The sequence below is a fragment of the Panicum virgatum genome, chromosome 5K (genome assembly GCF_016808335.1).
Source record: "Panicum virgatum strain AP13 chromosome 5K, P.virgatum_v5, whole genome shotgun sequence".
NCBI classification, from domain to species: domain Eukaryota; kingdom Viridiplantae; phylum Streptophyta; class Magnoliopsida; order Poales; family Poaceae; genus Panicum; species Panicum virgatum.
The window spans coordinates 16,757,047-16,775,432 of NC_053140.1; the positions used below are offsets into that span (position 1 = coordinate 16,757,047).

The 18,386-nt window shown below is 43.3% G+C and overlaps 2 protein-coding genes across 2 annotated transcripts; both read right to left on the minus strand.

Annotated features, from left to right (window-relative positions):
• Positions 1 to 1,062: 1,062 nt before the first annotated feature.
• On the minus strand, positions 1,063 to 4,243 carry LOC120706684 (pentatricopeptide repeat-containing protein At4g01990, mitochondrial-like). Its single transcript, XM_039991379.1, has 2 exons — positions 3,908 to 4,243; positions 1,063 to 2,544 (listed from the first exon to the last, which is right to left on the minus strand). Exons 1-2 carry the CDS (start codon positions 4,226 to 4,228, stop codon positions 1,303 to 1,305), a joined length of 1,563 nt encoding a protein of 520 aa, XP_039847313.1. The 5' UTR covers positions 4,229 to 4,243; the 3' UTR covers positions 1,063 to 1,302.
• Positions 4,244 to 14,039: 9,796 nt separating this feature from the next.
• Positions 14,040 to 16,940, minus strand: LOC120706685 (pentatricopeptide repeat-containing protein At4g01990, mitochondrial-like). The gene is made up of 2 exons (XM_039991380.1): positions 16,617 to 16,940; positions 14,040 to 15,626 (listed from the first exon to the last, which is right to left on the minus strand). Exons 1-2 carry the CDS (start codon positions 16,923 to 16,925, stop codon positions 14,385 to 14,387), a joined length of 1,551 nt encoding a protein of 516 aa, XP_039847314.1. The 5' UTR covers positions 16,926 to 16,940; the 3' UTR covers positions 14,040 to 14,384.
• Positions 16,941 to 18,386: the final 1,446 nt, after the last annotated feature.

The window sequence follows — 18,386 nt, forward strand, 5'->3', positions numbered from 1 at the left end:
AAGGGGAGCCGCGACTGGCGGTCTGGCACGCGGCGGAGGGGAGCCACAACGGGGTTTGGGGATGAGGATGCCGCCCCCAGGAGCAAGATGAAGCTCCCAGGGGCAGCGCCGCGACGAGGAGGAAGGGTGGCGGACGGATCTCACTAGAGCTGTGATACCATGTCACGATTTGAAATAGAGTGGAAGAATATATTGTATTGAGGCCCATGGGGATATATATAGAGTGTACAAGGGGAACCCTAGACTAGACCTAATGACTATTTTACCCTTAACAGATGCAAGGCCCGTAACACCTGTGAGGGCCTGTTCTATCATACACCTACAAATAAATATATAATTGTTGGAAATATTTTGTGTATGTAAATTATGACCGCTCATTTAAACACCAGATTTTAACCCTATTACATGGGATCATATTTTCCCCAAAATACATGGGTTCGTTGAGAGTGAGGTCTATTCCATTATTTTGCCTTACGCACAGGTAAACAGTTCAAAGATCTGTATACTCATGTTGGAACATTTGCAATGTTTCCAGGCCACGGAAAAGTAGCACTTGCAAGTTGCAAGAGCATACCCCTACAAACAAAAAGTAAAACTGCTGAAAGTACCCCTACTATATTATATATGTGAACATCCCCTCCGGCATCCACCCCGCACGCGCGTTATTTTGGCTTTTGCACAAGCAAAAAGTCGATGAGGCACTGTGATTAAATTGTCTGTACTCCTTTGCTAAGAACGAAATTATCTTCGTATCAAGTTCACCAATTTACACGGTGTGACAAGACAGTCAAGGCAACCCATCACCTGTTGACACTTGACAGCCTTGGACTACAGTCCCAATTATTTCCAGCACGAATGGCTGCCCTGTTCACAGAGACCTGTCCACACCACACTTCTCGCGAGCATGCACATCATTGTCAGGACATCAACCTGATGGCACACTGGCCACAAGACATGGAAAGGGCAACGGCTCTGTACTAGAGGATTCTCGCTCCAGTACATCGAGTCTGAAACAGCAATTTCAATTAGAAAAAAAAGTAGGAAAAAGGTATCGCAAAAACCTAGCTAGACAAGACCTCACGTTGCACTTGGAAGAATCTCATTTCTCCCTAGTGCTTCTTGCAAGAGCAGCAAAAGCTGGAACACCACCTACCAGCCATGCGCTACCCCCTTTACATGACAGCCAAAGAACACCCAAACTGGTGGATTGGATCTATCAAATTTGCTTTATGATGCTCATGTAAGAGGTCATTTATGATTCAATCACTACAATAATTAGAGGTAAGATAAATATGCATCTCATCATCCCTTGTCGCCGATCCTGTTCAGTAACTCCCAGATGTCGTAACAGATCCCGATCTTATCATTTTTGATCCGTTGACGGAGAGAATAGCTTTCCTTACCTGCAGCCAAGTAAGTGCGCAGGAGGGACTCGTACGCTTTCCCGTCAAAGCACCCTAGCTTTCTCAGGCAGTTGCAGAACCTCTCGGCACCATCTGCGTCCTTGTGCTCTTCGAAATACTTCTGGAACTTGTGGATCTTATCCTGATCGAGCTTCCCTGCTTTGTTGGGGAGTTTAATCATATTCTCCAACCAGTTCAGTGCCAAGTTCATGCCCCCCTTACCCATGTAGTGATCAAGAAATAGCTCGCATGTTTTGGAGTCGAACTTCGTGCCTTTTTCCTTGGCCTTCTCCCACAGTGCCTCTGCTTCTTCTGTCAAGTCAAGCTTCAGATGCCCACGAATCATCATATTTGTCAGCCTCACATAATAGAATTTATAATTGGATTCCCAATCCACATAAATCTGCTTCATGCCGTCAATATCATTGAGCTTATAAAGAGCTTGAAGCATGCCAAGGTAGCTTCTCTTGGTCACCTTTGAGAATTTGGCCTTTATCACATCCCATACCCTGTTGACCTCGCTCAAATTGCCTACTGAAGCGTAGAGGCTTATAAGGAAATCAAAAGGTAGCATACCATCATCAGGACCAACAAGCCCTTCTAGTTTCTTCAAAGCAGACTCTGCTTTTTCAACCAGGCCAGCATTTATATAGATAGAAGCGAGTGTGCTATATGCAGACCATCCAAGAGCCACATCCTTTTCTGCCATTTCTTTTAGAAGTTCTTCAATAGCATCTATCTTGTTTGATTGTGCATAGCTGGTCATCAGAATGCGGCATGTCATGTTACTCGGTTTAACATTCTTCACCACCTTCATTTCCTCAAAGAGACTATCGACCTTCCCATGCCGGCCTAACTTCATGTAAATGGACATCAGATTACTGAAGAGTAGCTCACTGGAACAGATGCCAAGCTCAACCATCTTGTTGTAGAGATCTGTTGCTTTCTCTTCCATTTTTGCTGAGCAATAACAATTAAGAAGTGCACCATAAGTTCGATGGTTCTTGGCTGGATCAGGGAGATCAGCAAAATAAGCCTCAGCTGCCTCAATGCCACGCACTTTATAGATAAGATCTAGTTGTATTGCATGGTTAGCGTGTGACATGGTCGTGCCCCTTGCATTGACCATCCAGTCCATCAGCTGCATGAGAATGACACCACATTATAATTTAAGTACTACTAACATAAGTAGACCATCAACAGAAGATGTACAAAAACCCTGAATCATGACTTGTTGATAACTTAAGAAATACTAATATTTTGCGACTCACGATTACTGAGGGTATAGTTGAGCTGACATAGATTGGATAGCAAACACACTGTCCTACCATGCTTATATCATTCCAATTAAGTGCATTTTACAAAATAGCAAAAAAAATCCAGTGTAAAATGGGTGGCACTGCTTTGATGTGCCGTGAGCAAGTGGCACACTAGGAATCCAATCGGGAGAATATTAAACAACTGCATTGAAATATTTTGTTTTTCTTAGTAGTTAAAAAGTGTTATAATCAATTACTATATCCGATATTAGTAAAGATATGTGTGGTCTCAAATGAATATAAACCACAACAATTCACAGGGAAAGCTTGGGAGCCCAAATAGAATAAAAGCACATCCTAAAGCTGCAAGCTGAAACTAAGAAGCAATAGCCATAAGCCTAGTGTTTGTATCTTACTTTATGCAATTTACTTTCTTGCTTTAGACTTGCCTTGGCTTCCAAGTTGAAGGGCCTTGGCCTACTTTTGCTTTAGCACTTTAGTTGGTGTGCTGCTGCTATATAGCACAGCAACCACCAGGAACTCATGTAACCTGAAATTCAGTTTCAATTCAATCAAGTGGCCTTTGGTCAAGCTGACCTCCGGCCTTTACCAATGCGTCTCTGGGCATAAAAAAATAAAAGCAGTACAATGACAGCAGCGCAGCATACCCAAATACAAACGAACATGAACATGATTGGCGTATAATGAAGAAATGTAGCACATGAAAAAACTAAATTGAAACGTTTTTAATTGAATAGCCTAAATAAGTCGAAGTATGTTCGAGAAAAAAAAAAAAGGCGAAGTACCAGTCCAACAAGTGTATCAATGCCTACTGAAATAAGTGGGACTCAGCAAGACAGCAACATTGCTATTCAAAGTGAAACTACAAAAAACTAAATTAGGCACTGACACTACCAAGGGCTGAACAGCGCATCCTGAGCAGGACCAGCTCAAACTGTACTAGGATTCTACCATCACCACCATTGATCTGTGCCATGACCAGAGAGGAAATGGTCCGCTACTAAATGCAAATCTTCGCAGGATAAAATAATCGGTAATTTCCAGCAAAGCACTGGACGATTCATCTCCATCTCCGGTGCAGGCATCCGGTGCAGGCATCGCATTAGGTCGATTGCTACTCGCTTCCGCAAAATCTCACATATACTCTTCCAGCGCCCGTCCCATAAACCACCAAGGTACTATCTGATCAGACTCAATCGAACGGGCGGTCGATCCACGGTGTACCTCGAGGGCGTGGCCATAGCGCTTGTACTTGCGGAGCTCCTTGACGTGCTCGACGAGATCTTGGACGGGCAGCGCGCCACCCTGCCGCACCCACTTGCTGAGCGCCCGCGACACGCTCCCCTCCCCGGAGCGGCCCAGCGCCACCAGACGGCGGTAGAGCGCCAGCGAGTCCCCCTTATTCCCCGCCTTCGCGGCGGTGGCGGTGGCGGTGGCGGCGGCGGTGGGCGCAGCAGCAGCCCCCGCCGCCGCTTCGGTACCCGTGGAGAGGAGGCGGCGGAGGAGGAGCAGGCGGACGCCGGCGGAGGGGCCCGGCGGCGCCATGGGTTTAGGGGCTTGAGAGAAGCAGAGGAGAAATCAGGCGGAACACGTAGGCATGGCGGTGCTCATGGGCAGCAGCCGGCCCAACTGGTGTGGTAGTCAGTTCGTGGCCATGTAGAGGCGGAAGATCATGGCCCAATATGGTTTGGGAGTGAGTTCTTCTGGCGCTTTACTCATAATAGCTTGCCCTTACGTCGGAGCATTTTCTTCGGCTGCGTGAATGAAGTAACGAGCTTTCCTGTCTAAATTGGAGTGAATTCCTGGTCAAAAAAAAAAAAAAATTGGAGTGAATTTTCGTTGTTGTCTCACTCGATTTTTCAAACAATACAACATATCGCTCTGCAGTTTTCTGGTGATGAAATTTTGAGTGGATAGGAGAATAAAATCATTTCATTCCTAAACCAAATATAAAACGAGTGAGAACCAAACCCAAATCAACCAGCTGAAAATTGGAAACAGGATGCTAGTCACCGTCTCCAACGTGTGTACGAGTGGCTGGGCCTCGACAAGGTGCTGCTGCATGGTTCGTGAGGTTGAGGCACAAGGAGAAAGAGGAGGCAAATGGGCTGAAATTTGAGCGTATAATCAAAAAATAAACAGAATCCTATCTATTATCTTATTATTTGGCCAACAAATGGAGTCTCCACATTCGCTCTCAAGGCTTAGAAATTCTCACATTAATCGAAAAAAATAGAAAAATAAAAATTACCCACCACTGCTATTACAATAAAAATTAGCATAAAATATCCCTGTGCCTAATTAAAAACCACCCACCAATGTCATTATAAAAAATTAAATATAAAATATCATTTAGCTATGTATCAGTTACAAATATATATTATTAATAAAAACTAAAGCTAACAACAATCAATCAAAGTAAAATGAAATAAGAATAATTATCTGCATAATATTATTAAAACTCAATAAATCAAATTGTTATTATAGGTAGATCATAGTTGAATTATTTTAATCAACAATAAGACATAATTTACAATAATGAACAGAATGATTTATGGTAAAAAAAATAGTATAACCTTTAAGTAAAAATACAACGACATGCAAAATTTTGAATTTTCAATACTAGCGGCACAATTGCGCGGCTATACGCCTAGTTACATTTATATAAGACGCAAACACAAGGTGCTAAAACTCACAGTTCGGTAATTATGAGGTGAAAAAACGGCTGACGGGAGCAATAGAAAATTACTCGAGGAAAGTTTAGGAATTCATTTTCCATTTTCTTTTCGTTTTCCAGTGGACTGTTTTTACGAAAATACACGAACAGGCCTTCTCACATTAATAAAATTAAACTTAATAGTACCGGTTGAAATAAATTAAAAAATATGAGTTATCATACTCAATATGAATAGAAATGGTCATTTTATTTTCTTTTGGTTTTCCACTCGACTGTTTTAACGAAAGTACACGAACAAGGCCTTGTCCCATTAAAAATTGAAATTAAGAGTACCAGATAAATTTCAAAATAAATTAAAAAAATATGAGCATCCACTCTTATTATACTCAAAAGTAAAAACTGTTTAAAGTACTTGATCAATAGGATTTAACGCACCTAATTTAAACCCCTATTATATGCCCTCGTGCATCCACTGCACCCGCGTTATTTGGCTTATGCTATCCGCTCAAGCGGTACTCTAAATTCATTTTCTTAAAACAAATATTCTTGCATAGTCATCGAAATTTTCTCTTTTTTTATTTAGTTTCGCTACCCCCGTTTATTTTCTATATCTCTATTCTATATCAACTAACAGTCATATATGAGACCCACAAATCAGATTTTTTTATCCACCTCCTCCCTTTCTCTTCTTCCCCACACGCGGCGCTCCTCTCTTCCTCCCACTCTCTCCTCTTCTTCCCCACACGCCGGCGCCCTTCCTCCCTCCCCCTCCCTCGCCGTCGGCGCCGGCGCCTCTTGCCCTCCCCCTCCGTCTCGGCTTGGCTCGGCTCCTCCGCTGCGCGGATCCGAGCTCAGGCGGCCTCGCAGCGACGGCGAGCTCCCATCCCCTCCTCCGGCGGCTCGCTGGCGGAGCTCCGCGCCAGGGTGCCGTGCGACTGAGGCCCGCGCGAGGGCCCCCCTCCCCTTTCTCTCCTGCACTCAGCGTCCAGTGAGCTGCGGCCGGGGAGTGGGCTCGAGCTCGGCGGCGTGCTCCTCCTCTCTCCTCCCTTGGTGAGCTCGGCTCTCCTCAGGCACGCAGAGGCGGAGGCCGGTGGCGGCGCGCGCAGGCCGCCTCGTCCAGATCCGCCGACTCGAGCTCATGCTCCGGCAATGGCGACGCCCGGCCCAGCAAGGCGGCCGGTGCCCGTCTCTCTCTCTCTCTCTCTCCTGCGGGACTAGCCAGCTCGAGCTCGGCGTCGTCCCCGCCTCCCTCTCTCCCTCCCATAAGCTCGAGCTCGATGTCGGCCCTGCCTCCCTCTCTTGCCTGAGAGACCGGCCGTGGCCTTGAGCGGGCTCCGCGCCGTTGCGGCCCACAGGCGGCTGGGGGAGCTCCACGCTGCCGCGACCCGCGAGCGGGCGAGCTTCGCGTAGCCGTGGCCCGCGGGCGACCGGGGGAGCTCCACCCCTCCCATGGCGGTAGTGGGGAGCAGGCGGCGGGAGCATGCCGACATGGCCATACCGTTCTGCTGGCTGCTGGATGCTAGGCTGCTGCCGTTCTGCTGGTATGGGTGCCCGAACGCTACGGTCCCATATCGATTATCGTCCCCCGCTGGGGGGAAAAAAACGCAATGGGCATACTGGAGTACAGAGTACCGGACGGTTCCAAGGAGGCACTGCGGGGCCGTGTTTGGCTGTGATGGTGAAAAAATTGGTGAATCTTTTTGCACTTTGACCACTAATTAATAGTATTAAATAAAGTCTAATTATTAAATCATCTCCAAAACCTTGGGTACTGTAGCAAAGTTGTACCTTATGAGGGCTTTGACCGTGCGATTAGAGAAAGATTTGACCTTGGTACTGTAGTATTACTGTATCTAATCATGGATTAATTATGCTCATTAGATTCGACGCGCAAAATTGCATCTATCTGTGAAAAAGTTTTGCAAACAGACTGCGTTTCGTACATCATGAATACAAGATTCTCTTTGCATCTACAGTACCAAACACGGCCCGGACAGCTTTACGGACAGCTTTATGCACAGGCAAAAAGTCGATGGCAATTAAATTGTCTCGGGTGTGTTTAGATCCTGGAAAAGGGTAGAAAAAGTCATATCGGACACTGTAGCACACTGTACCACTTTTCGTTTGTTTGTGGTAAATATTGTCCTACCATGACCTAACTAGGCTCAAAAGATTCGTCTCGCAACGTACATCAAAACTATGCAATTAGTTTTTTATTTATTTATATTTAGTACTTCATGCATGAGTCATTTACTATATTTAATGTTTTGATGTGATTTCAATATGATGGAAAATTTAGAAAGTTCGGAGGAATTGGAGCGAACTAAACACAGCCTCTACTCCTTTGCCAATAAATTATCTTCGTATCAAGTTCACCTATGTACACGGTATGACAAGACAGTCAAGGCAACCCATCACCTGTTGACACTTGACAGCCTTGGACTACAGTCTTGCAGGCAATTATTTCCAGGACGAGTAAACCCTGCAGATGGATTGGGTTGAAATTGGTTGAAAATGAGTTTATGTTGGGTTTTGATATAAAGTATGTTTGAAATAGATTGTATTAGATAATGGAGCGCGGCGGACTGGGATCTATGTAAGTACGGATTAGGGTGGGTTGAAATGGATACTCAGTGCAAAACAATATGACTACATATAAATGTCGGTCCCGCGCTGAGATCCGAACCCTAAAACCTCACGTTCACACTATAAAATTTAGACAAAATTAATTTAAATTTATTAGAATGACTCAGTATGACCAGCAGCTACTCTATGCAAAATCAATGTGGCTAGAATTATATGTGGACCCCACATCAAGAGTCGGACCCTGAAAATAATACATCGCGTTCACACTATAAAATTTTATCAAAATTGGCCGAAATTTGTTGGAGTTGACTCCGCATGACTGGTAGCTACTCTGTGCAAAACAGTGTGGTTAGACCTACACGTGGGTCCATGTAAGGAGACAGACACTGAAAATAAAATCTCGCGTTCACACTATAAATTTTATCAAAATTGATTGAAATTTGTTTTAGATGACTCAGTATAATTTGTAGCTATTCTGTGCAAAACATTGTGATTAGACCTATACGTGGACCCCAAGTAAAGAGCCGGACCCTGAAAATAAAATCTCGCATTCACACTACAAAATTTTATCGAATTAATTGAAGCTTTTGGAGATGACTCAGTATAACTGGCAGATACTCTATGCAAAACAATGTGGCAAGATCTACACTATAAATTTTTTTAGGGCAATTGCGTCTTGCCCTATTTTGAACTCCAATTGTGATTTTATCTGACTTTCTTTGACTTTGCATTTTTACCCTTACTGTTCGCAAATGAACACTCATTCTATCCCTACTTCGTGACCAGCAGTTAACGGTGTCAAGAAGACAATTTTGTCCTTGCGAATATGCCCCTAATTTTTTAGAACTTTACGAATATACCCCCGTTTGCCATTATATTTCAGCAACATTTCAATAAGAATATGAACAAATATTTGACAGAAAATTGGATAGCAACATGACACACAAAATTAAGTTGAAACCATACATATATCGATAAATAATATTCCATCATACATACATATCCAAAAGAGATGTACTACCAAATCACACCCCCTATCATACATATTCAAAAGAGAAGCACCATCAGATCATGTCCCAACATAGGTATCCAACAAAAACGACTGGTATATTACATGATTAGAGGTGGCTGCATCACATTCATGCATCTATTCCTAACAATTGAGCCAATCGCCCTCCAGTTCCTCCCCTTCTTCCTCTTCCCCTTCCTCCTCCAGCATCTTAGGTTTCAGTTTTCTTTTCACTTGGATTTCTTCCTCTTTCCCTCCCTCCAGCAGTTTCTGTTCCAATTTGATTTTCACTTCGATTTCTCCTTCGTCTTTCCCTCCCTCTCTATTTTTCTGTTGCACTTGCACTTTATACAAACATAGAAAGAGGTTCAGTTAACATTTTGACAACATAAAGTAGGAATAAAATAGAAATATCTAGAAATCCACTGCTCACACTGAGGTTTGTGAAGATGATCCATTTTGTGAAGCCAACTATCCTTAGATGTCATAGGATTGAAAGTACCTGCATATGCCTTTCTAAACTTATCAACAGAGAAGTAGTCATCAACAAAATCATCCATCTTTGCATGCTTACTAAGCCTAGCAATAAAAGCTAGAGCATGAGTGCAGGGCTTTCCAATCACTTGTCGAGCCCTACAAGTATATGTCCTTTGTTCCGAACTCACTGTATGTCTGAATCTGTTCACTGTTACTTCTGCTATTCCATCCCCACATATCAACACCTCATGGTTCTTAATAGTCTTGGTTTTAGCATTCAGAGCATTGGTGACAGCTGGGATGATGTTTCCTGACATTTTCCTACCAATTTTGGCCCTCAAACTATTTTCTTGATGTTCATCTGTCTTATCTTGTCATGCATCTCAACAATATGAAAATCCTTAGTTTTTGACATCTAACTATTGAAACTTTCAGAAAGGTTGTTGTTGATGTAATCTACCTTGCAATCTTCAGAGAATTTGCTTGGATGATTCTCATCTAACCACTCAAGTGCACTAGGATCTTCTCCTCTATCTTGCCCATGAAGTAGTTGAACTTATCAATTGTGAAGCTCTTGGCAGCACACCACATATTCTTACCATAAAACTCACTACCAAACCCATTCTTCTTCATATTCTTCCACAAGTGTCTCATACATTCTCTATGCTCAACTCCAGTGTATACATCATGTACAGCTACCTCTATACCTTTATCCACATCTGTACTAATGACAAGAGTAGGAGGAGTACCAATAGCCTTCTTCAAGTTATTAACAAACCAAGTCCAGGTTTCTGTAGACTCAGTTTCGATCATACCATAAGTCAATGGAAATAGCCAATTGTGACCATCCAGCACTCTGTCAGACAGCTATTTGTTTGAGGCCATTGTTTCACCACAATTGTTGAAAGAACCACAAGTATACTTTGATCCACTTATCTTAACCTACAACAAATGACAGGAAAATGTTCAAATTACTTGCTGAAAATGACAAAAAAATATTCTAATTACTTGCTGAAAATGAGAGAAAATATGCTAATTACTTGCTGAAAATGAGAGAAAAGGTGCTAATTGCTTGCTGAAAATGACAGAAAAATGGTGCTAATTACTTGCTAATTACCTTGCAACCAATGTATTTCATACTAGTTGATGCAAAAAAAAAAACGTCCACTTGCAGCCTGGTTGGCTATCTTGCATTTAGCTCTAAATCTGCTCTTGTACTTTTCATAATCTCAAAGGGATGATTATCCAAGATTGCATGATGGGTAACTGCAGATTTGCACTGATCCACATCTGGGAACACCATATTTACATCGATAATTGGATCAAAAACATCATATGAAAAGGGGAAAGAGTCATATTCATCATCATTGTCAACAACTTCACCATTAGGATCAAACTCGGGGTGAGGGCAATCATCATTAGAGACAGACGATGAAGCCAAATCACTATCATAGCTGCTATCACTTGATGCTACAAGTGAATTAGTGTCAGAATACATGCCCTTACACTTGGTGCCTCTCTTTTTCTTACTTGTGGATGTGACTCTCTTATTGGTGCAGCTCTCATTTTGATAGGTGGCTCAGTGGCTCGGTGGCTCTTTCATTGGTGGTAGTGGATGCTTTATTTCTTACAGATGGGTGACACCTACGTTTCGTTGGCGAACACTGCAATGGGCCCTCAAAATCATTGATCTGAGCATTAATCTCAACTACTCCCTTATCTAGATTAAGTTGAACCCACTCAAACAACTACTCATCAGACTTTATCTCTATAGTATATTCAGACTCACGCGACAAAGTAATGTGCTGTTTGGAATCCCATAAATAGTGTTTAGCTATGAAATCAACCAACTGCAGCAAGCTATAGTTATGGACATTAATCCTTTGAGTAGGCAAAGTTTTACCCTTCACATATGTTTTTGGTCCCCCGTCAGGCAAACTGAAGAATGATCGAACCCTAACAACAAGATTCAAACTTATCTAATTTAGCCTACAAATTAGAGCAATTGAAAGCAAGTTAGTGCAAGCATCTAAATCCCGAGATTAATTAGTCCCACATTTGTCCAATAGACAGTGAGAAATCGAAATTCGTACCTGAGCACCACCTCCACACTTGACTCCGGATCCATGGCGAGCAGCACCCCGCCAGTTGAGCCGCGTCGCGCGTGGCTCCCGCGGCCCTCGCCTGCAGCCGCCTGGCGATGCCCGCTTCGCTGCGCGTATCTCCCGCAGCCCCCGCGCGCCTCGCCCAGGTGAGCCCGCTTCGTCCCGCCTAGCAACGCCCCCCTGCGCGCGCCACTGGCCCCACTGTAAGCATCTAGGCCCTCAAGGTATGTTTCGGTGATTAATGACAACCATTTATGTGACTAATGAGTTTGTGCAGCTTAATAGATCATTATCGCTCATTTGGTCATATATCAAAAGAGGCCCCTAAATTTCGTTATTCAAAAAGGCGATCTCGGTATTCAACTCAATTATATGTCAAGACTAAGGATCTTTCTAGTCCTAAGTGTCATAAGGAGGAGAATGACACTTAGGTTAGTATAGTTTTTATAGTTTTGTAGTGATCGCACTATTAAGAGGGGTTAAGGCCAAGTAACTTGAGCATGGACATGGTCAATCAAAAATGGATGCACACTATGGTCACTCAGGTTCCTAGAAGTTCAAATAAGTGATTTTCAACTTATATCTCAAGAATATTTGGATTTCATTCAAGACTCAAATCAGAAAAGGCAAAATCAGAAAAAGTCTTTAACACCGGTTTAACCGACGCTTTCCCTTTTCTATACGTCGGTTAAACGAAGTCAGCAGAGTATGGACAAGTCAACACACCGGTTAAACCGCCGTGTTTGAATTTAACGTCGGTGCATTAGTCCAAAATTATTTTTTCCAGGGTGATTCAAGTTCTATACACCGGTTAAACCGACGCTGTTTGAAATGAGACGTCGGTGCAATTGACCAGTGAGATGGTTTTTCCAGGGATTTCTGAAGTTGTACTCACCGGTTAAACTGACGATGGTTGTGAGTTAACGTCGGTGCAGTTGTCCAGAGACTTGGTTTTTCAGTTGATCAGTGGACAACTACACTCACCGGTTAAACCGATGATACGTCGGTTAATCTGCCCAAGTTGTAACGGCTAGTTTTCAGAATGGGCAGTTTACATTCATCGGTTAAACCGACGCTGACTATTGGAGGTACGTCGGATTAACCGGCGCTACGCAGTTTTCTGACAGCTTTTCTCCAACGGCTCTATTCGTGTGAGCTGCCTATATATACCCCTCCAATGGGTCTTTTTGCACTCTCTTAACACCTGGACACATTCATACACTCATACATTGTTGAGAGCCACCTTGAGCTTCATCTTTCACATACTTGTTCATTCAATCAATCAAGAAGCAAGATTAAGGACTTGAGTAGAGAGAAGCTTGTGTGCATCCGTTCTTACTCAAGTGAAGGCCTTAGCTTGTTACTCTTGGTGATTGGCAGCACCTAGGCGATCTTGGTGATTGAAGGTGTTTCTTCCGGAGCTTGTCAACGATTGTGGGAGCCCGAAGAAGTTTGTACGTGGCTTGAGCTCCACCACGCCGGGATGGTGAACGGAGACTCTTAGTGAGCGCCCTCGTCTCGGTGACTTGGGAGGTGACAAGACTCTTAGTGAGTGTCACAACGTGGATTAGGGGTGTGTGCCAACACATCGACACCACGGGAAAAAATCCGGTAGTCTCTTGCCCACTCTTTACTTTCAAGCACTTACTTTCATGCAATTATTCATGTGTTTGACCTTAGAGATCATAGCTTAGCTCTACCTTGCTTAGTTTCGTATCTAGTTGTTTCTTTGTAAGCTTGTGTAGTTTGTTTAGCTAGCCGGTTGGTGAATTGAGCCTTACTAGTTTTGCATAAGTTAAGGTTGCTTTGCCTTGTTTTAGAAATTTGAAAAAGGCCCAATTCACCCCCCTCTTGGTCCATCGATCCTTACACCCGCCGCTGGCCCTTTCACTTGCGCCGCTCGTCCCTGCCCGCGCCCCGCCGCTCGCCTGAGCCTGATTTGGGTTAGGGTTCACCCCGAGCCCCGCGAGTCTGGATAGAAACTGCACGGTTGGGGATAAGGGGTTGATAAGGGGTATTTTCATCTTTTCACTATATTACGAAGGTTTTTTTTTAAAAAAAATTCTTAGATTCTCGATGCAGCTGATGGAGTGAATACAGAGGTAAACAGAGGCTTCATAATTGAACAGCAGGGGGAATGCAAAGTCAAAAAAATGAGGATAAAATCACAATTGGGATTCAAAATAGGAGTAAAAATGCAATACCCCAATTTTTTTTTGAAAAAAGGATTCTTATTGGAATGTAATCATAGTTTGTCTAATAGTTTATTACCTTATGAACTAAAATGTTTGAGCTAGGTTGCTGTGTGGTGGTGGCGGTTTGGAGTGAATTTTCCTCATGAAAATGGATTAGTGTGGGTATAATCTGGTTCCCCGCCCATTTGCAAGGCTAAGCACGAATGGCTGGCCTATTCACAGAGACCTATCCACACCACACTTCTCGCGAGCATGCACATATCATTGTCAGGACATCAACCTGATGGCACACTGCCCACAAGACATGGAAAGGGAAACGGCTCTGTAGTAGGATTCTCTCTCCAGTACATCGAGTCTGTAACAGCAGTTTAAATTCAGAAAAAAAAGTAAGAAAAAAGGTATCGCAAAAAAGCCTAGCTAGACAAGACCTCACGTTGCACTTGGAACAATCTCGTTGCTCCCTAGTGCTTCTTGCAAGAGCAGCAAAAGCTGGAACACCACCAGGCCAGCCATGAGCTAGCCCTTTACATGAACAGCCAAAGAACACCCAAACTGTTGGATCTACTATCACATTTGCTTTATGATGCTAATGGAAGAGGTTATTTATGATTCAGTCACTACAATAAATTAGAGGTCAAGATAAATATGCATCTCATCGTCCCTTGTCGTCCATCCTCTTCAGTAACTTCCCGATGTCGTAGCAGATCTCGATCTTATCATCTTTGATCTGTTGACGGAGAGAACGGCTTTTCTTACCGGCAGCCAAGTAAGTGCGCAGGAGGGACTCGTACGCTTTCCCGTCAATGCACCCTAGCATTCTCAGGCAGTTGCAGAACCTCTCAGCACCGTCTGCGTTCTTGTGTTCTTCGAAATACTTCTGGAACTTGAGGATCTTATCCTGATCGAGCTTCCCTGCTTTGTTGGGGAGTTTGATCATATTCTCCACCCAGTTCAGTGCCAAGTTCATGTCCCCCTTACCCATGTAGTGATCAAGAAATAGCTCGCATGTTTTGGAGTCCAACTCTGCGCCTTTTTCCTTGGCCTTCTCCCACAGTGCCTCTGCTTCTTCAGTCAAGTCAAGCTTCAGATGCCCACGAATCATCATATTTGTCAGCCTCACATCATAGATTTCATAATTGGATTCCCAATCCACATAAATCTGCTTCATGCGGTCAATATCATTAAGCTTATAAACAGCATGAAGCATGCCGAAGTAGCTTGTGTTGGTCACCTTTGAGAACTTGGCCTTTATCAAATCCCATACCCTATTGACCTCGCTCAAATTACCTAATGAAGCGTAAAGGCTCATAAGGAAATCAAAAGGTTGCCTGCCATCATCAGCACCAACAAGCTCCTCGAGTTTCTTCAGGGCAGACTCTGCTTTTTCAACCAGGCCAGCATTTACATAGATAGAAGCGAGTGTGCTATATGCAGACCATCCAAGAGCCACATCCTTTTCTGCAATTTCTTTTAGAAGTTCTTCAATAGCATCTATCTTGTTTGATTGTGCATAGCTGGTCATCAGAATGCAGCATGTGATGTTACTCGGTTTAACATTCTTCACCTTCATTTCCTCAAAGAGACTATCGACCTTCCCATGCCGGCCTAACTTCATGTAAAGGGACATCAGATTACAGAAGACTAGCTCACTGGAACAGATGCCAAGCTCATCCATCTTGTTGTAGAGATCTGTTGCTTTCTCTTCCTTTTTTGCTGAGCAATAACAATTGAGAAGTGCACCATAAGTTCGATGGTTCTTGGCTGGATCAGGGAGATCAGCAAAATAAGCCTCAGCTGCCTCAATGCCACGCACTTTATAGATAAGATCTAGACGTATTGCATGGTTAGTGTGTGACATGGTCATGCCCCTTGCATTGACCATCCAGTCCATCAGCTGCATGAAAATGACACCACATTATAATTTAAGTACAACCAACATAAGTAGACCATCAACAGCAGATGTACAAAGAACTCTGAATCAAGACTTGTTGATAACTTAAGAAATATTAATATTTTGCGACTCACGATTGCAACTGAGGGTATAGTTGAGCTGACATTGATTTGGATAGCAAACACACTGATTATCCTCCTACCGTGCTTGTGTCATTCCAATTAAGTGCATTTTACAAAATAGCGAGAAGAAATACAGGGTAAAATGGGTGGCACTGCTTTGATGTGCCGTGAGCAAGTGGCACACTAGGAATCCAATCAGGAGGATATTAACCAACTGCAGTGAAATACATTATTATTTTCTTATTTGTTAAAATTTGTTATAAAGTTCAATTACTATATCCAACATTAGTAAAAATATGTGTGGTATCAAATGAATATAAACCACCACCATTCACAAGGAAAGCTTGTGAGCCCAAATAGAGAATAAAAGCACATCCTAAAGCTGCAAGTTGAAACTAAGAAGCAAAATGAAAGCAGCACAATGACACCAGCGCAGCATACCCAAAGAACATGAACATGATTTGCGTACGAATGAAGAAATGTAGCACATGAAAAACTAAAGTAAAACGTTTTTAATTGAATAGCCTAAATAAACCAAAGTACCAGTCCAACAAGAGTATCAACGCCTACTGAAAATAAGTGGACTCGGCAACATTGCTATTCAAAGTGAAACAGCATACAACTAAATTAGGCATGGACACTACCAAGGGCCGAACAGAGCATCCTGAGCAGGCCCAGCTCAAACTGTACTAGGGTTCTACCATCACCATCATTGATCTGTGCCATGACCAGAGAGGAAATGGTCCGCTACTAAATGCAAATCTTCGCAAGCTAAAATAATCAGTAAATCCAGGAAAGCACCGGACGATTCATCTCCATGTCGGGTGCAAGCATCAATCGAATGGGCGGTCGACCCACCGGTTGTATGTACCTCGAGGGCGTGGGCGTGGCGCTTGTACTTGCGGAGCTCCTTGACGTGCTTGACGAGATCTTCGACCCGCACCGCGCCACCCTCCCGCACCCACTTGTTGAGCACCCACGACACGCTCCCCCCCTCCCCGGAACGGCCCAGCGCCGACAGACGGCGGTAGAGCGCCAGCGAGGCCCCCTTCTTCCCCGCCTTCGCGGCGGCGGCGGCGGCGGGCGTAGCAACAGCCTCCGCCGCCGGTTCGGTAGCCGTGGAGAGGAGGCGGCGGAGGAGGAGCAGGCGGACGCCGGCGGAGTGGGCCGGCGGCGCCATGGGTTTAGAGTTTTTTTTTTTCTTTTTAGAACTCGGGGTTTAGGGTTTGAGAGAAGCAGAGGAGAAATGAGGCGGAACACGTAGCATTTTTCTCGCCCGCGCGGCGCTCATGGGCAGCAACCGGCCCAACTGGCGTGGTAGTCAGTCAGGCGGCACAAAGGGCCCATAAGACGGCCTTGTCGAGGCGGAACCAGCCAATCATGGCCCAATATGGTTTGTTCTCTGCTCTTTCCTTTTTCCCTTTGGGAGTGACTACTACACACATAAAATTGGAGTGAATTTTCGTTGTTGTCTCACTCGATTTTTCAAACGATACAAACATACCGCTCAGCAGTTTCCCGGTGATGAAAATTTGAGTGGATAGGAGAATAAAGTCAATTGATGCCTAACCCAATATAAAACATAAAAAGAGTGAAAATCAAACCTCAATCAACACGCTGAAAATTGGACGCCACAAACAAGCTGAAACAACACAGAGAAAGATGATGAGGAAGGCTCATGTATGGAACCCGCGCACTCCTCACGCAAAAAAGAAAAATTAAAAACTGCTTTAGTACTGGTTAAAGAAATTGAAATTGAAATTAATAGTACTGGTTAAATTTTAAAATAAATTAAAAAAAATATGAGCATCCATTGTTATCATACTCAATATGAATAAAGATGTTTGTTTTCCAGTCGACTGTTTCTTAAGTACACATAATTTACTGAGATCATGATCATGTTGTGTCTTGTTACTTGTACGATAAAGCTGTTCGTGCTAGATCTTGTCATGTTCATAATTTATTTATTTTAAAATTCAATCATACAATTGCCTAATTATTCAACACTTGCATTGTCACATTAATAAAATTGAAATTTATAGTACTGACTAAATTCCGAAATAAATCAAAAAAAATGAGCATCCACTGTTATTATACTCGATATGAATAAAGATGGTCATTTCATTTACTTTTCTTAAGACTACTAGTATTTTATTGGTTCACGTGTATGGTGTGCCACGAGCAAATACTATGGCCCTGTTTGGATGGAGGGGTAAATGGGGTAAAAGAGGTAAAAGGAGATACATTTTATTTTCAACATCCAAACATGAGGATAAAAGGAGTTGAGGTAAATGTTTTACCCCTCAAATTTCCTTTACCCCTCTTTGAGTGTCAAATAGAGGTAAAACTTGCCTAGATCCAACTAAAAGTAAGATAATTATTGCCTAGCTCTCTCTCATGGCTATCCTATCAAGTCTAGTTACCTACTGAACATTAAATGTTATTCTCAACCACAATTACTCCTAATCCAGACACCTTTATGGGCTAAAACTATTAGGGATAAATGGTAGGAGTAAAACATTTTCCTTGAGATAAATTTATCTCAAATCATCCAAACAGGGCCTATAACACTCAGTAGTCAGTAGAACGAAGGATGGAGTAGTACACCAGTACTGTCAGAATAATGAGGAGCAGAAAACAA

Coding starts and splice junctions, on each gene's coding strand:
- LOC120706684 (XM_039991379.1), bottom strand. CDS start 4,228: ATGGCGCCGCCGGGCCCCTCCGCCGGCGTCCGCCTGCTCCTCCTCCGC. Junction 2,545..3,907: donor GCTATGGCCACGCCCTCGAG/GTACACCGTGGA, acceptor ATTCTCATGCAG/CTGATGGACTGGATGGTCAA.
- LOC120706685 (XM_039991380.1), bottom strand. CDS start 16,925: ATGGCGCCGCCGGCCCACTCCGCCGGCGTCCGCCTGCTCCTCCTCCGC. Junction 15,627..16,616: donor GCCACGCCCACGCCCTCGAG/GTACATACAACC, acceptor ATTTTCATGCAG/CTGATGGACTGGATGGTCAA.